This window comes from Prunus mume, linkage group LG8 (assembly GCF_029339155.1).
Source record: "Prunus mume cultivar Tortuosa linkage group LG8, ASM2933915v1, whole genome shotgun sequence".
Lineage (NCBI taxonomy): Eukaryota > Viridiplantae > Streptophyta > Magnoliopsida > Rosales > Rosaceae > Prunus > Prunus mume.
In genome coordinates this window covers 8,914,490-8,938,777 of record NC_142705.1, presented here as the reverse complement: position 1 = coordinate 8,938,777, position 24,288 = coordinate 8,914,490, and the positions used below count along the sequence as shown (strand labels likewise).

The window sequence follows — 24,288 nt, the reverse complement described above, 5'->3', positions numbered from 1 at the left end:
ACAACCAAGGACATTCAATATATATTTTTTTTTTAACAACAAAGGACAATTTACATTCAATCTTGTTCATGTCAGAAGTTAAATTGATGGCGTGAATTAATTTGGAAAAAGGACAACTTTTCTTTCTATATATGTATAGCCCTCAGACTACATTCACATTGGAACAACCACTTTTAAGTCCTTCGGCCTTGATATATATAGATAAAGGCAGACATATGGATTTTATTTCTGTTTATGGATTATTACTCTTTTATTTAAAGTCTTGAGAGTTTATTAGTTTATTTAGAAAATGTAAAATACGTAGAGCACAGTAGACAATTCAAATAGACGGTGACTTTCCTTTTCCCCCCAACTTATTTAACTTTTTCCCATTACCAAACCCACCAAATAAGTTACCTTTTTTTGAAATTTCCAACCCATAGAATAAAAAAAGAATACAATTCATACTCAAAAACAAAAACAAAAGCAATACGTCTCGTTAAAACGACCCAAAAATCCTAAGCCGGACCCTCCCAAATTGAGACGTGACTAGGGTTTCAAGCCCGACCCGCCAAAATTCCTCTCTTCCCAAACCCTAAACCGTATAATTCCTCTCACTCTTATCCGGAACATCCTCTTGTATGAATCGGAAGCGATCCGAACCGCAATTGAGTTTCGGGTCGGAATAACCTCCCCGAGCTTCGTCTCCGACAATGGCGTCGAAGGCTTCGCCTTCAGCTTCTGCCAATAGATCGGAGCCTCACCAGGAACCTCCGGTATAAGCCTTCGGTGCTTTTTCTCGATCTCTTTCTCTCTCTAAATGCATGAAAACCCAGTTTAAATTCTGTCATTACTGGAAGGTCTTATATTTCCGGTCAATGTGTGTGCCTAAACACACACATATATATATTGTGCATATATTTGTTTATTTATTTTATGAGAATTTAATAAATGGATGTAATATAAGTGCAATTATGTATGAATTTTATCAATGTGGGTTGGTAAAGAGGGATAATTAGCAGCATTGCTTATTTGGTTTCTGCTTCAGTTAGATTTTAAGTGCCAATTTCAACGAGGTTATTTAAGTTCCAGTTCATTTACCATGTACTTTCGACAAATATCTTCCAGCTTAGGAATGGTGTTAAAACATTGCCAGAATTGTTTCGCTGCTCAAGGATTCTAGCCGTATTCTTTTTCTCTTCTTGGCTTGCATTTTTAAAAGTTTATTGCAACAGAAATTGTGGATATTCCTTTCTTCAAAAAATAATAAAAAGAGCACGGAATTATTGAGCTTTTTGTGCTCAACTTCTTGATAGATAGTGCTGCCTGATCTCTTGGAGCCCCTTTGTTCTTTGTTTATTCAACTCCAGTGTGACTTTTACATGCTTATTCATTCTCTACTTTTTGTCTGGATTTTTTTACTTTCTATTTTAATGATTTAGGGTTTTTAAGTGGGCTCAAACTTATCATCTATTTTGTACAGATGACGGCATCACAAGAAAACATGGATGTAACCCGGAAGGAGATTTCATTGATCATAGATTCCCTAAAGAAGCAAGTTGTTTCTAACCGGGGTACTTCCATTAAGGTGCATCCCTAAGGACCTTATGGTTATTGTTGCATTGGTATCAGAAAGTCATAGGACTTTATCAAGTTTTGGCATCATAATACGCGGTATTTGTTCTTTTGCAGAAAAGAATGGAGGAAAACAGGCAGAGGTTGGCTGGTGTCACTAGCAATTTGTATAAATTGTCAATGGAAAGAGGAAGTAATAGGTTTATTGATATTGGCAAAAGTGTAGATCTATTGACAAAGAGGCAAAAAGATGCATTTGCCTTGCAAAATGGAATTGATGTAAGTAAGGATGGCTCTCAAGAAGATGGCCATGGGTCCACAGCAGTTCTTCTAGAATCTAATGTTGCAGTCAAGAGTTCTGTTCGTCCTATCAAGCTTCCGGAAGTTAAAAGACTACCTCCTTATACTACATGGATATTTTTGGACAGGTTCAACCTTCACATAATCTATACTTTTCATGATTTGTATTATATCTTTGTGTTGCATATCAATCTCACATGTGCACAACCTTTGTTTACTTGTCTGAGGTGGAGTTATATGTTTTACATTGTGGAACATAATAGTTGATTTGTAAGTTTACTTATGAATTTTCGAGCTCTTCTACAAAGCTTCACCTAGTTATGATATAATTTAATCTATGTTCACGGAAAGAGCTAGGAAAGAGAATGGAATCAGTGCATAGCAAATCGATTACATTTCAGTAAGCACCCGAGTTTGACATATTCTTTCGTAGTTTGAAATTAATATCTTATGGACATTTTATTGAGTGATAGTTGAAATAGATTTAGTATGCAAAAATAAACATTTATTATTATGTATTGAACACTTTGCTATAAACAAGATAAGATTCATAATATTTATTGGATTCTTTTTCCTCTTCTTCTGCCTTGTTTGCAATTGAATCATGCAATTTTTAGACAATGTTGCATGATTACATTCATCCATTATTGCTTTAAATATATATATATATATATATATATATATTTTACATGCACCTGTTCAAATGTGTGTCATCGTGCACTGAATTGAATTAGTATCACGAAGCACCATAACGAGTTTCTCATATAATTGTGTTGTCCTCTTTGCCTTTTCAACCTATTTGAGCTTGTTTGAGATATTATGGTTTGACGTATGTTGCAGAAACCAAAGGATGACGGAGGATCAGTCAGTGTTAGGTCGAAGAAGAATTTATTATGATCAAAATGGAGGTGAAGCTCTTATATGTAGTGATAGTGAGGAGGAGGCAGTTGATGAAGAAGATGAAAAGAGGGACTTTGTTGAATCTGAAGACTACATACTTAGGTTGGTTTAACCATGTTAACTAATGTGATATACTTAGTGATAGTCCTGAACTTTAGTTGGAAGAGTCAAATTCTTTTTGTTATTGTCACTTGTTCCCCCCTTTCTTGGATGGACACAGCCTCCTATCGTCTAGATCAATTTTGAACGTACAACCGTGCAAGGGAAAGAGACCAAAAGGAAAGTCAATTTTTGTACTGAGTACAACTGAGCTAATTGAATTATTTTGCAATATTTTTCTTTTTGCGAAAACATGTTAATTTAAAATGACCTATATGTAGAGTCCTCAGGTGCCACGATATAGTCTGAGACCCATGTTTTCATCTTGGATTCACAATTTCAGTTTTGTACTTATCCTTTATACATATGGAGAAAAGTATATGTTCTTTAATACTGTTATGCAAAGTGAACTAATTAGTTCACTTGTCATTCCATTAAATTTACCAGCATGGCTATAAAAGAAGTTGGCTTCTCTGATCCAGTGCTGGAGTCATTAGCACAGTGTTTCTCTAGAAGTCCTTCTGAAGTCAAGGTATGTCAGTTTCTTTATTCTATATTACTGGACTACTTTGCCCATTCTGCCATGCTTCTGTCCAATTTATAACACGATAAAAACCAGTCAGTGTAAGCTTTGGTCCAGCCGTTTCCCATTTGCTTTGTGCTGGCTTTACAGAGATATGAAACACCATCAAACGTCTTATACAGGCAAGATATGATACTCTCGTAAAGGAAGAGGAGGCTGTGGGGGGTTGTAAAACTATGGATAATGAAGACATTTCACAAAATGGGAATTATTTTCTTGATAAAGATCTAGATGCAGCTCTGGATTCATTTGACAACCTATTTTGTCGTCGATGCCTTGTAAGTATTCCTTTTATAAATTCACTTGCATGTTTCTTTTTTTGTGATATATTTTCTTAGTAGTTTCTTCTGCTGTTTCTTTTTGGCAGGTGTTTGATTGCAGATTACATGGATGTTCACAGGATCTTGTCTTTCCTGTAAGTAATTGTTTAATAGCTGTCTGAATGTGGGACCAGACTTTTATACCCTGCACTGATAAAGAAAAATATTGTCAGGCTGAGAAACAACCTTCTTGGAGCTCTCCGGATGCCGAAAATGCATCATGTGGTCCAAATTGCTATCGATCAGTACGTGTGTTGTGTAGCTGGGAATGTTGTAAAGAATTGGCAAACAAATGATTTATGTGGTTTAAAACTGTCTCATTTCAGGTACTGAAATCTGAAAGAATTGCTAGAGTGAGCTCTGGTGATGTTGAAGAAAAAAATGTCACATCATTAGATGGTGCTCAAATGTCAACGAGAAAGAAGTCTTCTGTTATATCTGCTAGAAAGAAGGTAAAGTCTGGCCAAAGTGAAAGTGCTTCATCTAATGCAAAAGCCATCTCAGAAAGCAGTGATTCAGAGAATGGACCCAGGCAGGATGCTACTCATCATCAAACACCCTCAAAGACTAAGCTAGCAGGAAAAAGTGGAATTGGCAAGAGGAACAGCAAGAGAGTTGCAGAGCGTGTTCTAGTTTGCATGCAGAAGAGGCAGAAGAAAATGGTGGTTTCTGATTCTGATTCCATTGTTAATGCTGGTCTTTGTCCAAGTGATATGAAGCTTAGATCAAATTCATGCAAAGATAATGAAGACACTAGTTCTTCTTCACAAAAGAATCTGAAATCTTCTACCAGTGGAGGGTTTAGGAGGAAGGAATCACCTACTAAGGGCAGACACAAAGTAGTTACGGTCGATGTTCTTGATGGTTCATCAGATGAGATAATCGCTGATCCACCTGGTACTAGTAGTGATGACAATTTGAGGAAAGAAGAGTGTGTGGATGAAAACATTTATAAACAAGAATTAAGTGATGATAAAACATGGAAAACTATTGAAAAAGGCCTTTTCGATAAAGGCATAGAGATTTTTGGCAGGAACAGGTCAGTGGATATAATTTGTATTTTCCGTCGATACATATACATTACCATCTACATTCATAGATCATCCTTGCAAAAAATTAGACAAATCGGAAACCGTGTTGACATCCAATTGTGTCATACAAAATCAATGAATACAGTGCTTCAAGAAAGTACTAAAATTTCAATAACTCAATTGAGTAGTCAAATGATATCAAATTCAAGTGATTTTTTATAGAGATGATGTTTGAATGATTATCTAAAAACTAGACAATTTGGATTAGTGAAATACAATGTGTAGTGGGCCCTACAAGGGTGTCTTCCAAATAAGCTTATTTAAGGGATCCCTCAATGGAAGCTCTCTCTCTCTCTCTCTCTCTCTCTCTCTCTCTCTCTATATATATATATATATATATATATATATGTGTATCCTTAAGTTTGTAATGTATAGCATCCTATAATTACTGACCCAAAAAAGAAATCCTATAATGTTATAATCAATCTACAATCTGATAAGTTCCTAGGGTGGATATATTACGTTATCAGTTTGCCTGAACTTTTGAAATATATGGTGTAATTGTGCTAGATGTAGAAAGTTTTCAATACTTAATTTACTTATTCCTGTCTCCTTATAATGGGTTTCACATCTCTCATTACAGCTGTTTAATAGCAAGGAACCTTTTAAATGGTATGAAAAATTGCTGGGAGGTTTTTCAGTATATGAATTACTCAGAGAGTAAGATGTCCTGCCAAGAAGGTGATGCTGCAAATTCCCTTGTTGAAGGACATTCCAAGGTTGATTTTTATGGATTTATGCTCTTTTTCTGCATATGCTTATCTGCTTATTGGCAAGACCTTCCCTGCCCTAACAAATAATTCTATTTTGAACTTTAGGGTAATAATGAAGCAAGAAGAAGATCAAGATTTTTACGTAGAAGGGGTAGAGTTCGTCGCTTGAAGTATACTTGGAAATCTGCTGCTTACCATTCAATCAGGAAACGAATTACTGAGAGAAAAGATCAGCCTTGCAGGCAGTATAATCCATGTACTTGCCAAACAGCTTGTGGAAAGCAGTGTTCTTGTCTACAAAATGGGACTTGTTGCGAGAAGTACTGTGGGTGAGCGTTTATTTTCCTCTTAATTATTGCTGAAAAGGGTAGATAACTCAATTTCTTTTTCTGAACTTTTATCTTGGTCAGCAGCATGCCTCATTGATTTGCCATTGACTTGAGGGGATCCAATAATAATTTTAAAAAAACTTTTTTTTCTAGGTGTCCTAAGACTTGCAAGAATAGATTTAGGGGCTGTCATTGTGCGAAAAGTCAATGCCGGAGTCGTCAGTGCCCCTGCTTTGCTGCGGACAGGGAATGTGATCCGGATGTTTGTAGGAATTGCTGGGTCAGGTGAGCTTATAACTGATTATTTTTTCTTTGGTGGAAAATCCTTTCGTATCACTTAGTAATGGGTTTGGACTATGATGCATGGTATTATCAATGTGCTTCAGACAGCTCGTGCCTTATTGTGATTGGATTTATCTTTTGCTAAACGTTTAGTGTTGAGAACATTCAACTTTGCCATTTTTTAATTTATTATGCCTAAAAAAGCTGTGGCTATATTATGGCTCTGTATATCTCTATAGTGTTCACATTTTAGAATCAGATAGTTAAAATTAAGTAATGAGAGACTGAATTAAACCATTAAAAAGGGAGAGAGAGCTGAGAGAGAGCAGAGAGAGAGGGTTTTTATTTTTATTATTTTATTTGTTTATTTATTTAATAATATATGTGGACGACATGTCATCATATGAGTAAGTCTACGTGGCACATTTGTTGCCACGTCAGCATTTAACAGACTTGTTAATAGAAGGACTAACGGCGTGTATGAAAGTGGTAAGAAAATCAACTGTCTATGCTACTGAGACCAAAAAAATTTGATGTATTGAACTCTAAAAGTTGGTAAACTTTACCGTAGTAAAGTGAAAATTACCCTTTTTTCTTTTTTTAGAAAATTAAATTTGGAGTTTGTATTTGTGTTTCACTTTTATAAATACAAAATGGTAGCTGCTTTTTTTCTCTGTTCAACTTTCTGCTATAAGGAACTGTTCAATGTCATTTGCAGTTGTGGTGATGGGTCCCTTGGGGTTCCAAACCAAAGAGGTGACAATTATGAGTGTAGAAATATGAAGCTGCTTCTGAAACAACAACAGAGGGTAATCAACTTCTCTTTACTATTTCTTTCCTACTATAGATGCATGGTCAGAAGCTGCCGTTTAAGTGAAAATGTATTAAAGTTGTTGGACATTGAAGTCCTCTAGTAATGACTGCTTTTATTCTCATGTACGTTCAGGTCTTACTTGGAAGATCTGACGTATCTGGCTGGGGTGCTTTCTTAAAGGTAGTGTCTCAATTTTAAGATATCTTGTGCGTGCTTTTCCTTTTGCTGCTGGCTAATTTTCCTAGCCACCCTGCAGAATAGCGTCGGCAAGCATGAATACCTTGGTGAGTATACTGGGGAGTTGATCTCACATCGGGAAGCAGATAAGCGTGGAAAAATATATGACCGTGAAAATTCATCATTTCTCTTCAATCTGAACGATCAGGTATGTGTTTCAACCTTCGGATTCCATGTGATTTCTAGCCTCTCTTTTTTCACTGGTGTGAATAAGCATTTGTCTTGTACAGTTTGTCCTTGATGCCTATCGAAAGGGTGACAAATTGAAGTTTGCCAACCATGCTCCAGATCCGAATTGTTATGCAAAGGTACCCTTTTGACGTCGTTGCTTGGGGATTCCCCACTTAGTGTCACATGATTTAAAATTGGAACTATTTTGATTTGTTGTTCTTTTGGGGTAAGAACTGTTTGGACATATAGAAGCATCATGTATAGGGGCTTTTTTTTTTCTTTGAAAAAATTGTAGATTTTACATTGAACCCTTCCACGGCAGGTCATTATGGTTGCTGGAGATCATAGGGTGGGCATATTTGCCAAGGAACGGATTACTGCAGGAGAGGAACTTTTCTACGATTATCGTTATGAGCCTGATAGAGCTCCTGCCTGGGCTCGGAAGCCTGAGGCATCGGGATCCAAGAAGGATGACGGTGCTCCTTCAAGTGGTCGTGCAAAGAAGCTTGCTTAACCTGAATCAATTTTAATCTTAGATTTACAATTTTTTTGGCCATTCTTTTACAGGTAAAAGATGCATCATTTTCTTTGACCACAGATGTGTTCTTGATCATTTTGTTTGAGAGGCCATTGCCTTCTCAAAGCAGAAATTGAATAGTATTTATTTTCTAACAATTCATGTTTATTTCCAATGTATTTCCTGAGCTGGAAAAGTTACAAGCATACTGAATCAAAAATACCAGTTGACATGAATTTCACCCAACAGACAGAACTTGAAGGCAACGGTCGTTATCTGAAATTACATTCCTGCCCTTGACTGGCTCAACTATTTTCTGATTATTAAAAGCTTAGATGTATCCAATTTACCTAATGCCTTGACTAATCAGATTGCCTAAGTTCCCCCTTTTGATATATTCTTGGACCTCTGGCCTTATAAAAGATCTATTCTTGGACGCAACTTTAAGTTGTCTAGACACTGAACTTACAACTAAGAACCAACTGCTGACAACATTTTTACATTAATGTTTCTTACCGACCCAAGTGCCCTACAGTTGAAGTCGCTGAGCTGAAGCCTACCCTACCATGTGAGAGGCACTTATATGTACCTTATCATCTGTGGCAAAAATCCAAAGCTTTCAAAGACAAACCACCATTGACCACTGAAAAAAAGAAGAAAAAGATAAATATATAGCAAAAATTCATTGTTAAATTCAGAAAATACTTGGTGCTTTTTTTTTTTTTTTTTTTTTTAAACCTTTCTTATTACGAGAGACGATAGTATACTAAACTCACACACACTATACGAATGCTAGTAGGTCCTTTTATGGTGCTTCTTTTTTTATAGTTTGTGTATTTGTCCAACTAATTTGTATATAAAGAGGAACACTTCATTCTAGGGAAAGATAAGCCAATTTTTCTCAGGCCAAAAAAAAAAGAAAAAGATAATCCAATTTTTCTTGGGAGATTCATTATTATATCCAATATAGGAACCCAAATTATGAAAAAACTCTATATGAAATGGACTTTAGAAACACACCCAAAGTCCATTTACAACATAACAAAAAAAAAAACCTTTTTTTTCTTTTAAATTATAAAACTGCCATTGATTTCTTAAAACAAACCCAACCCCAAAATCTTATAAAAAAGCCAACACACTCAATAGGACATCAAAGTAATTTAATAATCAAAACTAAATTCGATAAGGTCAGCTGTCATTTTTTGAGTTTTTTTTTTAGTTTGTTTATAAAAATTAAATGATGTATGGTTTATCTATCTTATTAGTGCTAAGAATAAGTATATGACTAAATATCTCATTTTTCTTCATAGGTCATATCCTTGTTGCTGCCAAACTCATTACCGTTGATCTTAAATTGTTTGGAAACATTAGTCAAATGTGTGGTTGAAGTGAAGATCCAATTCATCTAAAAAGGAAAGGGAGAGGTGCTTAGGGCTTTCTTAGGGTTATTAAATACGGAATTGACTAAAGGCTTTTATTTTTCTATAAAACATACAATTTACACTCAAACTTAGTAATTTCTCATTTATTCGGAGAAACTTGTGTATACATCTTTCCTCTTGCAATATATACTCAAGAGCTAGTTACTTGATCACTTATTAGGAGAAAAAATAGAAACATTCCCTACAAATAAGTTATTCTGCTATCGCATTTAATCATATGAACTAAAACTCATAAGTCGAAAAAATAACTTTTTAGAGCATCTCCAACCAATGAGTAAAATTTATAATAGAGTGGATAATGTTAAAATTAGACAACAAAACATCCACACACAAAAAACATAAATTCTAACTAGACATTGGCGCTTGAGGGTGCGACGACCAATTTAGATAGCATGAAAAGGTAGCGTCAAATATTCATTTTTCCCCATTGTTTATTGAAGGGTTTAGGTGTATCAACACAAAAGAAAACACACAATAAAGTAATATATTTATTTGACATACCAGGTGAATTGAGGAGCGTCTTTAAGGGAGATGTCAAATACCAAACATCAAATTTAAATTTGATGGATGATGTGGCAATTTGATATTTACATAGTTTTACACTCCATCCGATATGTCAAATAAATAATTATTGTAACAGTCAAATTATTAAAGATAAAAAAAGGAAAATTATAAATTAAAGTAAATATAAATTTAGGTAGAAAAATGTCAATGTGTTCCATTAAATATAAATTTAACATCTGTAGATAACAAGAATAAACAAAGGAAAACGACAGGGTTAGCAATGGAACCTTGGCAGACAAAAAAACAGTGCTGCTTTTTTTCCTTAAAAAAAAGAGAGAAAAATTAAAGGTGATAAAGCCCGCGTTTAAGACACAAAAACTTGTCACCCTCCCTCAGCAGTAAAAATTCTCTCTTTTGCTTTGTCTCCGAGACTGCCTCAGTTCCTCTCTCTCTCTCTCTCTCTCTGGGCGGTGGCTTTTGGAGCTCCCTGCATAAGCAAATTGCCATGCTACCGTGCTCCGCAGACCACCGAGGCTTATGCAGGGCCTCATCAGCTGGTTACCTCTCTCTGTTACTCTTCTCAGTCTTCGTCACCATTTCCGCTGCTTGCTCCAATGGCGCTTGCCAGGTTTCTCTCTTTACTTTCCCCATTTGATTGCTCAAGATCTGTACAGTCTCGCATTTTCTCTCTGAATTTGAGCTGAAAGTTCAATAATTTACAGGTTCTAGAAGCTTGTGCAGCAGCCACAGACTGTGGGCCAGGTCTTTACTGTGGCAACTGCCCTGCTTCGGGCAAGAATCAACCCGTCTGTACCAGAGGCCAAGCAACCGCACCCACTTCAATTGTAAGCTTTTTGGACTTCAAATTCGTATATTTGTGATGGGTTTGAGCTATTTTGAGCAAAATTCAAGAAATTGTTGTTGGCTCCTTTTTTCTTTGAATGAATTTGATGATGGGTCTTAGGAGTTTTTTGCAATTTCTTGATGTTGTAGATTAATGGGTTGCCTTTCAACAAGTACACATGGTTGGTGACTCATAACTCTTTCAGCATCGTTGATGCACCGCCTTTGCCTGGTGTTCAAAGACTGACATTTTTCAATCAAGAAGACACTGTTACTAATCAGTTAAGGGTATGTGCTTTCAGTTCTCTTTATGCCAGTTTTGGTTTCTAAGAGTTTGAGGAGAAACTAAGGAGATGAGAATTGAACTTTACGGTTTCTGTTTCTTTAGTTTCTTAAAAACGAAATCATCAAGTCACTGAAAACAGCAGAGTATGATACGTTTGGAATGTTATTCCTTTCTTTTACTTTGTTTCTTGGAATTTAAAATTAGAATGAAATTATCTGTGATTGCATCTCTTATTCCTTAATTATACAAACCTCTGTCTTAACTTGTGTGATACTGTTTTAAGAATGGAGTGAGGGGACTGATGTTGGATGTGTACGATTTCGAGAACGATATCTGGCTTTGCCATTCTTTTCGGGGGCAATGTTTCAACTTCACTGCATTTGTAATCTCTCTTCCATCTTGTCAACTTAACACTTATTATGTGAATTCTATGGTTATAGTTTTGAGAGGCTGTTTATAATGTGTGCATTGGGTTGTTCACAGCAACCTGCAATTAACACTTTGACAGAAGTGGAAGCATTTTTAAGTCAGAACCCAACAGAGATTGTGACCATTATACTGGAGGACTATGTGAAAGCTCCAAAAGGATTAACAACATTATTTACTAAGGCTGGGTTAGACAAGTATTGGTTTCCTGTATCCAAAATGCCGAGGAAGGGTGAAGATTGGCCCACTGTGACTGAGATGGTCAAGAGAACCACCGCCTTCTTGTTTTCACCTCTGATGGTTCAAAGGAAGCACTAGAAGGAATAGCTTATCAATGGAAGTATATAGTGGAAAACGAATGTAAGTAATCATATATGAAATACCATCTTCCATTCAAATTATATTTGAATTGTATAGTTAACAGCTGAATGCTTACTGGGTTTCAGCTGGAGATCCTGGGGTCAAACCAGGCTCATGCCCAAAGAGAAAAGAATCAAAGCCACTTAATTCAAAAAGTGTGTCTCTTTTCTTCCAAAATTATTTCCCAACATATCCAGTTGAAGCTGAAGCTTGCAAAGAGCATTCAACTTCACTTGAGGAGATGGTTGGTACCTGTTACAAAGCAGCAGGGACGATGCCAAATTTTTTGGCAGTCAACTTTTACATGGTATGGAAATTTTAGCGAAGGAAGAAGTAAATACTAAAACATCATGCAACTAGGCATTTAACTAGTATAAAATGATATTAATGCAGAGGAGTGATGGAGTAGGTGTGTTTGATGCTGTTGATAGAATGAATGGCCGGACACTTTGTGGGTGTAGTACTGTCAGTGCCTGCCAGGTTTGTTTGCAGTACTGTTTTCCATATTTCATTTTTGTTCTTTGTGAACTTCTCTATTGTTTTTTACCATCCAAACCAGTGGTTAAAAAGTCTTGTGGCCTGATTCTGACTCTTCCAACCTTAACAATTTGTCCAACAACTCACCAAATTTTCCAACATTTCTTATCTGTCTAAAACTAAAAACATTGTTTGTACAAAATGTCAGAGTTTTATTTTATTTTATATAATTTTATGTCAACTTAATTATAGGTGCCTATCTGAATCTAGAAATGGTCTACATGTCAAGACTAATTACTGATTCAAATGTATTCCTTTTCCTTCTGCTTTCTATCTGCTTCCAAGTAGTATTTTTGAGTCCGGGTAAGATTGAAAGGTTTTATATCATTTCAATGAGAACATTTTTCAAGGTCAAGAATTATGATCTTTACATGTTCATTTTTGTCCCAACACTGAAATGTTATGCGACGTATGTTGGAGTTGAACTTGATTCAACATCTTATTATTCCAAGACTTTCTGGATTCTCTGTTTTAAATCTTGACTTATCAAAGGGCAATTTAGGGTGGTTCTACTGATCTACCTATACTCTTGTGGTGACACACCAATTTTTATAGTAATAATTGTAAGAAAACACTCTACTGTTGGGTTTTCACAGGCTGGAGCACCTTTTGGATCTTGCAAGAATGTTTCTATACCAACTAGAAGTCCAGTGACCAATAATGCAGGAAGCTTTACAGGCTCTGTTCAGTTTGCAAGTTCTGCGTCAACAGTCTATTCTCCGAATCGCTTGGTTGTCTTTATGTTTTATATTCCATTGATGGCATTTTGGTTGACTGCAACGTCTAAATACTAAGATAGTTCATTAGTGAGTTACTTCTTGGGGTGCTTCTTTTATGTCATACTAAAATTTAGAGTGATAACAGTTACGAACTGCCTAGTTGAGTGGAAGGTCAAGTAGTGGTTCTGTGGTTGGTAGAGTAATGACATATGGATTGTAAATGAAAAACTTTTCTGATTCTATTGGGACAAGAATTATGGAGTTGCAGAGGCATCGGCAGTAGATAGTGACCATGAAGGACCACGAATGTACCAGGAATCAGTTCAGGTATGTAGCCTTCCTCGTGACATGACGATATGTTGACAGTTGCACCGTATATATTTCACCTTTTACCTTAGAAGCTCAATACGGATATCCCATTAGTACATATCAACTTCATTTCTATTTCTTACTTTGTTACATATGGTTGGTGGTCAAGAGTTCACTTGGTTACTGCTTTTTTAAATAGACATCACTCCTTTTGGTCGAATACACATTTTGACATTTGTAATGAGTTTGGACTGTCTTTTATACGTTTGATTTGTGTATAATGTGGAATACGCATATTTTTATCACAATCAAACATTGCATTGAGTACTAACGCGTTTCTTTTGCGTTTTCAGGTCTTTTGTTAGGGAATGGCGTGTGCGTAGTATGAATAGGGGATTGTACGGCCTAGCATTTGTAGAAGTGCTCGTATTCTCAATACTAGGATTTCCTAATTGTTGTATTTCTTTGGTTTGCTTTTCCCACTATTAATTAGGTACTGTTCTCTTTCATTTCCTTTTCGATTTCGATGTCAATATCGTAAAACGGAAGAGGTATTTAGGTCTTTACTTCATCTTTACGCTGCACTCACTCAGATTCAACCTTCAGCCCGCGAATGGTCTAGTTTCAACCATAGAATGTACTCTTTACTTCATCTTCTTTGAATCATTTCAACCTTTATTCACACCTTGCACAAAATAATACCGGTGGATGTGATTCATGTGAATTATATACAGAACAAGAGACTAAGAAAACAACCTGCGGTTACTGATAAATAAACCTCAAACTTCCCATCTAGGACATTGAGCTGAAGAAATAAAATATATATGGCAATGTACAAAAGCAACTATACGAATGAGCAGCTTATACAACCGGCAACATCGAAGCATCAACGTTTAATAGCAGTCCTATGGGTTTTATCTTTAGTGCCGGACTGATAGTAAGCAAAGCAATGAAGCAGTCCACGGCAACTCTGGTCCCCCATAAATTGATGGACTCAAGCTTGCGGCATCTATTTACAAGAACAAGAAGGCCATTCTCGGTTACATGACGGCAGCTCCACAAGACAATAGTCTGGAGATAAACAATACACAACAGAGGTTTAGAAATTGGCATCCATCTACAGAACAAACAGATTCCATAAAATTCATTTGGGAAAATGGCCTACTCTAATGCCTGATAGATATCGATTAATGGAACAGGAAGGCGAGGGCATGCATCTGAACAAAACTGGGGGTTCTGAACATTGTGGCACAAAATGATTCTAATTTCACTTAACAGCTTACCTTTAAGTGTGGACAGCTATCAGCTATGGCATATAATGACTCATCTGTGATAAATGTACCACCAATATTCAGGTGCTGCAAGCAATTAGCTCTGGATATCTGATGGAAAATAAAGTCAAATGAGAATCTGATCTAAGCAAAAGCGCTCAATCAAACTTATATCATGAACTGCTCAAGCGGGTTTGTGCTCTGAAATAAGATTATCACATACCAGCTGACCAACACCTTTATCTGTGATCCCTGTAATGCCCCATAAGGATATGGATGTTAAATTGCTGATACACTTTGCCAAAGATATTCTGTACAATCCGCTGTCACTTATCTGGCAACCCCAACGGCTCCTCGAACTGAGTATACGAGTAGAGAAATCAAAAACAAAATAATCAATTAACCTAATTGGTACATCTTCAATATTGTCGTACATATATGGTATTGGCCATTTCCTGCCAAATGCTGCTACACATGACACCAGATATCTAAAATCAAATGCTTGTAACTAACCAGACTCAAATCTGATGGAAAAGAAAAAGCTGGAAACGTGCAGAACGATTACATCTTTTGTGTTGTTAAACCCGGCATTAGGTGCAGAGTCATGGGTTAGTAGTGGTACTAACCCGAAAAAGGAAGAACACTTCCAATGCAGAGAACTTTTTTCTCGAGTGAAACCTAATCTTCACAGAAGTGATTGAACTAATGAGATCTGAATGAGAATATGCATCCCAACCCAGACACATCACATTGGGCTAGGAATCCTGAATTTCATCCTAAGACCTTCATGTTCTTGTTAATAAGACATAAGCCACTCTATGAATCTTACATACCCAACAAACCTCATACATCTCCACAACCTCATGCACATCTAATGTACCCCTTATAGTTCAGAGCACAATTATCTCTTCTTCTAAGTATTTTGCCTAAATTTCAGTATCTACACCGATGCAATGCAGTTTGCACGGTAAACTTTAAGCACTGGCAGACCTTTTATTTAAAACTAAAACCAATAAAAGTAACAGAAAACAGAAATTTGAAGCTTTCTGAATAACCCCAGAAAATAATGTGTGACTTTTCAGTCTATCTGACTCTAAAAAGTACATTACATACTTATGTGCATTATAACTTGTAATTTTGTCACTTAGAGCTCCAAATAATAAGAAAATGGATAAATTCAGAAACCTTTGCTTTTCAAGATGTCCTCAACCACTTAAAAAGAATTAAAGACAGAAAAAAAAAATTTGAATCAAACTATGAAGAATTAAACACATAAGAGACCTACTAAAAACAGAGAGAAAATGCCAACAGGGTTAGCGGTAAAGGCCTTGACAGTTGCAGACCAGAGGTTTCAGGTTCAAGTGAGAAATGCTCCTCCCTTTGCAGTTTAGACTATCGCAAGTATTAAAAAAAACAGAGATAGAAGACATACATGTCGAGCTCTTTGAGGCAGTAAGCATAGCGAACCAGACGTGCAGTGGAGTCATCGTCCATCTTCCACCCAGCAAAGCTCAAACTCTCTCTGCGACCCATAGACTGCTTCACCCCTTGTTTCCATTTCCGGCACACACTGCTTGCCCTTCACAAATTCACACACAGAAACCCAAATCAACAACAAAACCAACAACCCAGAACTTAAAAAAAGGAAAATTGAAAACAATCAGGATGATGATATATAATTTGGAAAAGAAATGAACAACTTACTGGGCTAAATCAGTGAAGGAAGTGATCAGAACAAATATATGAGCCAGGAGGTCTATTGGCAACCGATCAATCTCGGCCTCACCCACCATCCCAAGTGTTTTCAACCCCACAAAAAAGAGATTGTTAGTCCAAATGATTTTTGGGCTCTCAAAGTTTCAGCTTTCGTGATCACGTTGAACCTTGAAAAAAGTCGTAAGACTTGTAAATAGAGAAGTTACGTGTACTTTTTTTTTTTTCCAGTAGACCATAAATAAATGGAAAGCTGGACAAGATGTGCTCATGTTTTCGTCATTTTTCCCAAAGAATTAATCAAGCAACAACCCCACTCCTTCGATAATTAAGGACTCGCAGTGCACACGTCATGCCTTTATGTCTTTTCTCATAATCATCTTTATTTATTATTTAAATTTTTTAGATTTTTTATATAAAAAGAAAAGCTTATTAAATTTCATTGCATGGTTCTAAAATGATGCAATTATGTTTATTAATTTAGTATAGGTTGCAAATTTTGGACAACTAATTACAGTTGATATAGCAGTATTTAAAATATTAAACTAATAACTTCTTTTTTTTCTTTTTCTTTTTTGAAAACCTTTTCTATTAAGATGGGAGATAATATATTAAACTCACATACACTAAACGGATGTTAGGACTCGAACCCAGAACCTTGTCTTAGGAAGTAATTGCTCAAAACCAATGCACTAATGAGTCCTTTGCTAAACTAAGCAAGTCCACCCCAAAAGGTTAGGGCAAAAGCAAAGGCAAGGTAAGGCTGCCATTATTCACGTAAACAATGGCAGCCTTGCTTTTTAGTTTCACCCCAAAAGGTTAGGACAATGACAAATACTATTCACATGGATATAATGAGATGAATTTGTATAGAGTTTTTGGTGTGGGAAGTAAAGAATATGGTTAGGTATTTATTATATTAAAAAAATCTAAATTTTTGTTTTTTTCAATTTTTTCCCTTTTTCCTTTTTTTTTAGTATCATTCTGCTCAGTTAGAATTTGCCTTGGGCTCGTGGAACCCAGCTCTTGCCAGGGCTGAACCTTGCCCTTGGAGGTGGTTTTGGAGCTTGGAGCTACCTTTTGCCCAACCTAGGCCCAAGCACTGGACATGCTCTAAGAAATACTGCTCAACAACTTCTTCTTTTGTTTGTCAGAATAGCAATATTTCTCCTTCTATTGGTGAAGAGGATTCAAATCTCTATTTCCTTTATGATAAAAAAGGAAAAAGAAACACAACTACTAGAAATGTATAAACAAACACAAAAAAGATAGAATTATTATTGACACGCCAAAATAATCACCATACGAACTCTTTCTTATTCTTTTAGGTTTTAAGTCACTATTTTTCTCATTTTCTGATTGTCATCATTCTCAAGTTTAACACTGCCGTCAATTATTTATAAATTTAAAAAATAGAAAATATTATAATAGCATTGGTTTATATTTTACTTTTCTTTTTTGGTGGGGTGTGTTCTTACGGAATCCGGCCTATCATTTTACCTTATTTTCATCATTCAGATTCTCCATTTTTTATTATTCTTTTACACTGCTTTACGTCTATTTTAATCACATGCTGGATTATCTCTCTGGGTTTAGTTGTCCACGTCCATCTTTTTCATGTACTTTTCGTGCACTCCTCGTCTATCGGTGTCGTTACATGAAAAACATCAAAGAAATAGAAGAAAATGTTTGTCACTGTAATTTCCTCCATTCAATTCTAGCCACGTGGTTGCTCGTTCTGGCTTCTCTATCTCCTTGTTGAGCCTTTGACTGGACATTTGTGCCTGTGTACAACGGATCTAATTGGGTCAGTGAAATTTGGGCATTATATGTAAACTAAATTAAGTGAGGGCCATAAATGAGATCTTATCTTAATCGTTAGATTAAATTTATTCAATGGTTAAGAAATAAGGCCATCATTATAAAATACATGTCAAATCTTGACCAAACTCCCCAACTCTAACCAATTCTAGTCCGAATCCATAAGCAATTAACTTTAATTACTTGAATTATAAACCCTTTAGTATGGTGAGAGTTCAGAAAAATTCACAACATACATGTGTAATTGTTCATGCAATGTTGGTAACACATCATCATACATGCATTTCAATCAATCATATCATTTGTGTAATTGTCTCTCATGGCATCATCATACATGCATGGTATCACAAACAAACAAGAATGTATGTAGTTTTTATTTATTTAATTTTATTTGACAACAGTCTTTTTTTCTTTTTCGAAATTGACAATGATAGAGTATGAGATTTGAACTCAGATTCTCCTTTGATGAAAGAGAAATTGATCTCAAGTCTCGGTAGAGTGGGTTGATCAGCTGATGCGGCGGCACAAGGTAATCCCATCACCCACAGGAAGCTGGCAAATCTCAATCCTTGGATCAACAGCAAGAGCCATGTTGAGCTCCAACACGAAGTCCCTATAAAACCTAACGTAGTTCATCAATGGGCATCAGGTGGGGCCACCACAGACCCATTCCAAAGGATGTTGTCGAGGCCAATCACTCCCCCAACCTTCACAAGCTAAATGATCCTCTTCTGGTAGTTCAAGTAATTATCCTTGTCAGCATCCACGAAAATGAAATCAAACGTTCCATGATTTTTCCCTGCAGTAGTAATTAAGGTTAATAACAATTTTTAATCACAAGTCAGCATCAAGTTTTCAGCTAATTAGATAGCCGGTTATGGACCTACTTACATCTTCAATCATTTGGTCAAGAACAGGTAAGGCTGGACCTTTCTGAAGTCAATCTTGTGCAAAACGCCGGCGTTTTGAATAATGGGCAAACCCAGTTCGTAATTCTCACTGTTGATGTTTAGTGGCGGAGGCATTTCTAGGTCTGGAGTGGCCCTGGCCTCTCATTTTTTTGACCTCTCTCCTATATTATATAATGTAATATATACAACTTACTAATAGAAAACTTGCAGTTTAAATTAATGGCCCTTTTAAAAATAATATATATTTGTGTTTTCTATTCTCCCCCCCTCCATATTTTACAATTCTAGCTCCACCTCTGTTGATGTCCATTGCCAATATCTGAAATCATTATACGCAAACCATGTCAATATCTAAAATCATTATATTCATGAATATCATGGATGGAAAGGTTATTAAAAGAAAAAATATATATATGAGGCATGATGTATACATATATATATATATAGTTGAGATGCATGCCATATAATGTGTATCTCACCCATCCATATATAATCTAACAAGTTGAGATGATCTCAAAATCTTGGTGTGCTATATTGTTTTTTGGATAATGTTTTCTTGTCAGATTTATTTATGTTGTTAAACTGTAAATTTGGACCATACACGTTCAAGTAAGAATCAACTTGATCAATAATCCAAATTTACATAAGCACGGATCAGAAAGTCTGATAAGAGAACATTACTCATTATTTTTTGTAAACGATAAGAATATCGTTGATTTTTTTGTTATTAAATGCTAGCTAGCATTGCTGTTGTTGACCTTTCCATCTTGGGGAAGAGCCAGGGCAATAGCAAGCAAAGAGTAACCAGTATAAACGCCAATTTCCATAGTGTTCTTAGCTTTGATAAGCTTGAGAAGCATACTCAAGAACTGTCCTTCATCAGGTGAGGTGGCCATGACATTCCTTTTTTGTCATAAAAGAAATAAAATTTCAGTTCTTACAAACCCAAAACATATGTACACAATATATGATAAGCCGCCACCTTACCAAGGGTGTTTTGCTGTCAATTCGCGAAGCGATTTCATGGGTTCAGGCTCTCTTGGGCACACACTGGTTTCAAGTATGTACTGTCAATTAAAAGCAAACAAAAACAAATCAAAGAGCAAGAAAAATAAAATGCAATGAAAAATATTAATTATGGACATCAAATATGTAAATATATATACTTGGTCAAGAGCATCGCTCTCTAACAGACTCTTGTGGCCAATTTCCCCGCGCCCACCAGCTTGCTTTTGCTGCCCTTCGGGATCAGAAGCCATTACGTATACCTTGTTCTTAGTTTTCAGGCTTAATTGGCTGCTTTATAGAAGTGAAAAATTGAGGTGCTTGCTTGCTGGCCATAGAAGTAGAACATAACAATAAGTCAACATCGATCATTGAATTTTTACAGTATCTAGGATGTGCCTTGGACCAAATCAACCAAACGTACTCTACCCCGAAGCTACGAGGCACTCCTCCCATTATCGGTGAAAAGTTAAACCTATTAAGAAAAAGCCAGATACCTTGAAAATCAGTGTAAACCCATTAAACATAAAACCAGAAATCTTCAAGAGCATCTCCTATGACACAACACCCTAGTGAAAGAAGGGTAATTATTGATGTGGCAACCAAGTAAATGGGTTTTGTTTTGTTTTGGTTAATTTTTTCAACCACATTTTGGGTGGTGTTGTTTGATGTTGGCATTATTGGAGGGGGACTGCAGCCAAGGGATGGCAGTGCAAGGAAGGCAGATTGCTGACGGCATCGGGGTGGGAAACTGCTACAATCTGCTTCTTGTTTTCTTTTTCCTGTTTTTCAATTTTATTTAGGGTAAAGTTGAAAGACAAATTCTAACTGTGAAAAAAATTTAATTTTCTTTTTTAAAAAGGACACGTTGCAGTAATATCACCGGCTGATGTGGAAATACAGTATCACTCTATATCTCTTCATATAAGAGCCAACTTAAAAAATATATATATGTCAAGTCATTTAATCCATGATTTAATAAGTCCAGTCATTTTCTTCCCATTGTCATCCAAGCATTATCCCAGTGTTAAATTAGGTCACGAAGTTCCCTCTGAATAACCTAGCTAGGCTCAAGGCAGAAGAGTAATATTGTTCCATATGCACGCTTTGGTGAGCCAGAAAAAATGGACTCTCTTCAAGAAAAAGACAATAGTTCAATAAGATTAATCAAAATAATCAAAGTCAATCCGGGCAAGTAAAATGCGTTACAATAAGGAAATTTGGAACCAACTAAGATGAATCTGGAAGGGGAAAAAATATGAGATAGTGCTGACAGCCTGACACGAGGCTCACACAATGCGTCAGTGTGAGTTGCTTTGCATTCCACTCTTACATATAAACCGACCTTTCAGACAAACAAGAGAATCAAAGGGAGAGAGAGAGAGACAGACATCAGAGAAACACATTAGCTAGGAATCAACCCTTTCTCGTCTCAACTTAACCACTTCTGAAACCAGAGCTGGTATAACGCCTTTCCTCAACTTTAATTCTCTGAATATTATTATTATTATCTAATTTCTGTATGATTAGATCTGAGGTGACCTATGCCTTTCTCGGTTGATTGATGATTTTTGTTAATGTATATGTTGGCTCTTCTAGCTGATCTGAGTTTCTCCCTCTTGTTTGGTGATTTCTTGTTAATGTATATGTTGTTGTTGGTAATTGTTTTGCTTAAGGAATTAAATCTGCTTTTCTTGCTTGGGTGGCATATTGGTCAGTCAGGGAGTCTTTTTGGGAGGGGGACATGGAGATAGTTTGCTAGGCTGAAATGGGGAAATTTTTTTGGATTTAAATTGGATATAAAACAAAATAAAATAGGGGAAGGTTTTGGGTGGTTGATTTTTCATATTTGATTATATAATTCCGTGACCAGGATATAAAACAAATAATGTTTGTTGGCTATCTTTCTTGTCTATCTCTCGGGCAAAACAATCTCTTCTTAAGACATACATAAACTCATTCTACACACTTTTTGTTTTTGTTTTTTTTAAGATTAGGTCTTTCTAGTCCATCCATGAGCGTGAGAGTCTCACATAGAATTTAGAGCCTTAAATAATATATAATGTCTTCGGGGGCTTTGTTGTTAATCATTTGTTGTGTTCGAGTGGAGAAGCCTGTGAGAACACAGTTCATTAGGGCTTTGTGTTGTTCTCGTTTGTTAGGAGTAGATTAGTTGAGAATTTGATGCGCTACGGTGATTAAGGATTTATAACAACATGTTTATGTGATAATTTAGTCTTATATCATCATAATATATATATATATATATTGCACCTCTTCACTTCTTACTAATTGATTTTGGGATGAATGACATAAGAGAATTTCTTGATCAGACTGAAATCATGAAAAGAGTGCGTGGATTATCAGATGACACCTCCAACGACAATGGCAAGGATCGTATTAGTGCATTGCCTAATGATGTTCTTTGTTCAATTGTTGACCTGCTAAGTATAAGGGATGCTATACACACTAGCACGTTATCACGCAGGTGGAAGAACATTTATGCACACAAGTCAACATTGGAATTTGATTGGCGAGACATCATTTCGAATGATGCGAACACATATACTCGTGGAAACGTTGCCATTAGGAATGTAAGAAATTTCCAAAGAAGCGTTGAAGCAATCTTAGCTTCATACTTGGGCACCAAGCTTGAATCTTTCAAGGTTCAATGTTGCTTTGGAAACGAGCATCCTCGTTACTTCAAAGGCTGGATCAATTTTGCTATAGCAAAGGGGGTTAAAAACCTTGAGCTTGCCTTCAGTTGTGATGAATTATCCGAGCGCACGGATTGGAGAGCCATTGACTACTATAACTTTCCTACTCATCTGCTTCCGAGTGGTGAAGGATCAAATCTGAGGCATCTCTCCCTACGTACATGCAAGCTGAGGCTAGATAATATATTCACTGATCGATTTAGCACACTCACGAGTCTAGTTTTGTGTGATGTCAAGTTTGTTGGAAGAGTAGAGCCCAGCATGTTTTCTTCTTGTTCGAAGCTTGAGTCTTTGACATTGGAACGGTGCTATGGTTTCGAAAGCTTGCACTTTGACAAACTTGATTGTTTGAAAATGTTGGTGGTGAAGAGATGTGAAGGGTTGAGATCGATTCGCCTAATTAGTGTCATCAATCTTACCACTTTTCATTGTATTGGAGACCACGCAGAACTACAATTAAGATTGGGAAGGGTTCCCAATCTGAAGGATGTCCATTTAATGCTGAAGCGGATTAATGTGCGTAGTTTTTATGCCTGGTTGGAGAAACTTATTAATCCCATTACCACACTCTAGTTGTGGCTAAATGTGGGTGAAGGACTAGGTGTAATCAAAACATACAAAAATTTCTCGAGCTTATACAATTCAACAAAGGCAGAGCATTTTTAGACTTGCTTTCAGATACATTGATTTGTAGTTGTGATTTTGGATCTTTACTCTTCAAATGTCAACATTATGAGCAGAGGGTTCTTGTTTTCAGTTAATATTGCTATTGTACTCCATATATAAAAAAATTTCCGACTGTTTAAATATATTGTAAATTTCCAATTAGAAGGTACAAAACAATTTACAATTCAATTTCTACATCTAACACAGGATAATTACATATCAATAACTTGAGGACATCATAGAAGCTGGTTGGAGATGTAGAGCCACGTGCGTGTGTTTCTTCTTGGTCCAACGTTGACTCTTTGACATTGGAATGGTGCTTTGGACAAGAAAGATGTGATTTGAAGACTGGGTTGGCTGTTTGAATTAAATAGAGGAAATAACGGTCATTCTTGACCATTGAAATGATTTCATCTCCGAGTAGACCTTTGAATAACGGTCATTTAATTAACTTTATTATTATTATTATTATTATTAGAGGATTATGCGAGATTAGCTCCTCAGTGAAGGTCACATAATGCAAACATCCACTCTCAATTCCGAAGGAGAAAGGACCTACACTTTCTGGAGCCGCCCACCTATCCCCCTATATTATTATTTAAAAATGAGAAAAAATAATACACCGGGCTGTGCGAAGAGCCAAAACCCCGCAAAGAAATACAGTAGGCGCAAGCGCCAATAGATAAGAATTAAGATTACATCTAAGTCCAGTCTTTTGTTCCATTTTGCATTGACATCTAAGGATTATCCCAGTGTTAAATTAGGTCATGAAGTTCCCTCTGAATAACCTAGCTAGGCTCAAGGCAGAAGAGTAATATTGTTCCATGTGCACACTTTCGTGAGCCAGA

General features: G+C 36.2%; 4 protein-coding genes and 1 pseudogene across 5 annotated transcripts; 3 read left to right on the top strand and 2 right to left on the bottom strand.

Annotated features, from left to right (window-relative positions):
- The first annotated feature begins 477 nt into the window (after window positions 1–477).
- Window positions 478–8,156, top strand: CLF (SET domain-containing protein). 2 transcript variants are annotated; one of them, XM_008243263.2, is made up of 17 exons: window positions 478–755; window positions 1,463–1,567; window positions 1,672–1,982; window positions 2,695–2,856; window positions 3,301–3,385; window positions 3,559–3,714; window positions 3,804–3,851; window positions 3,930–4,001; window positions 4,083–4,795; window positions 5,431–5,566; window positions 5,666–5,889; window positions 6,043–6,174; window positions 6,890–6,980; window positions 7,118–7,165; window positions 7,242–7,370; window positions 7,453–7,530; window positions 7,716–8,156. In XM_008243263.2, exons 1-17 carry the CDS (start codon window positions 693–695, stop codon window positions 7,905–7,907), a joined length of 2,745 nt encoding a protein of 914 aa, XP_008241485.2. In that variant the 5' UTR covers window positions 478–692; the 3' UTR covers window positions 7,908–8,156. The 2 variants fall into 2 exon arrangements, with proteins under 2 accessions (XP_008241485.2, XP_016651808.2); XM_016796322.2 differs by having other exon boundaries at window positions 511–768.
- A 2,073-nt stretch (window positions 8,157–10,229) lies between these two features.
- LOC103339906 (PLC-like phosphodiesterases superfamily protein) lies at window positions 10,230–13,902 on the top strand. The gene is given in 10 exon segments (XM_008243261.3): window positions 10,230–10,484; window positions 10,579–10,701; window positions 10,850–10,987; window positions 11,269–11,367; window positions 11,469–11,676; window positions 11,679–11,771; window positions 11,858–12,078; window positions 12,165–12,251; window positions 12,905–13,354; window positions 13,690–13,902. Coding segments are annotated over 9 exon segments (1,290 nt in total). The 5' UTR covers window positions 10,230–10,361; the 3' UTR covers window positions 13,103–13,354; window positions 13,690–13,902.
- A 178-nt stretch (window positions 13,903–14,080) lies between these two features.
- LOC103339905 (F-box/RNI-like superfamily protein) lies at window positions 14,081–16,533 on the bottom strand. The gene is made up of 5 exons (XM_008243260.2): window positions 16,312–16,533; window positions 16,040–16,186; window positions 14,831–14,966; window positions 14,620–14,718; window positions 14,081–14,407 (listed from the first exon to the last, which is right to left on the bottom strand). The coding sequence occupies exons 1-5, from the start codon at window positions 16,398–16,400 to the stop codon at window positions 14,198–14,200; spliced, it is 681 nt and encodes a 226-aa protein (XP_008241482.1). The 5' UTR covers window positions 16,401–16,533; the 3' UTR covers window positions 14,081–14,197.
- Window positions 16,534–18,585: 2,052 nt separating this feature from the next.
- On the bottom strand, window positions 18,586–20,311 carry LOC103339915 (caffeoyl-CoA O-methyltransferase 6-like; annotated as a pseudogene).
- A 1,070-nt stretch (window positions 20,312–21,381) lies between these two features.
- LOC103339913 (putative F-box protein At1g49610) lies at window positions 21,382–23,553 on the top strand. The gene is made up of 2 exons (XM_008243269.2): window positions 21,382–21,519; window positions 22,391–23,553. The coding sequence occupies exon 2, from the start codon at window positions 22,400–22,402 to the stop codon at window positions 23,345–23,347; it is 948 nt and encodes a 315-aa protein (XP_008241491.2). The 5' UTR covers window positions 21,382–21,519; window positions 22,391–22,399; the 3' UTR covers window positions 23,348–23,553.
- Window positions 23,554–24,288: the final 735 nt, after the last annotated feature.

Bases quoted from the DNA above. Each gene is read 5' to 3' on its own strand.
- CLF (XM_008243263.2), top strand. From the start codon at position 693: ATGGCGTCGAAGGCTTCGCCTTCAGCTTCTGCCAATAGATCGGAGCCT. The intron at 1,983-2,694 runs GTTCAACCTTCA...CGTATGTTGCAG, and splicing joins ACATGGATATTTTTGGACAG to AAACCAAAGGATGACGGAGG. The intron at 6,981-7,117 runs GTAATCAACTTC...ATGTACGTTCAG, and splicing joins TTCTGAAACAACAACAGAGG to GTCTTACTTGGAAGATCTGA.
- LOC103339905 (XM_008243260.2), bottom strand. From the start codon at position 16,400: ATGGTGGGTGAGGCCGAGATTGATCGGTTGCCAATAGACCTCCTGGCT. The intron at 16,187-16,311 runs GTAAGTTGTTCA...GAATTTGTGAAG, and splicing joins TCCTTCACTGATTTAGCCCA to GGCAAGCAGTGTGTGCCGGA. The intron at 14,967-16,039 runs GTATGTCTTCTA...TCGTATACTCAG, and splicing joins TGCCTCAAAGAGCTCGACAT to TTCGAGGAGCCGTTGGGGTT.
- LOC103339913 (XM_008243269.2), top strand. From the start codon at position 22,400: ATGAAAAGAGTGCGTGGATTATCAGATGACACCTCCAACGACAATGGC.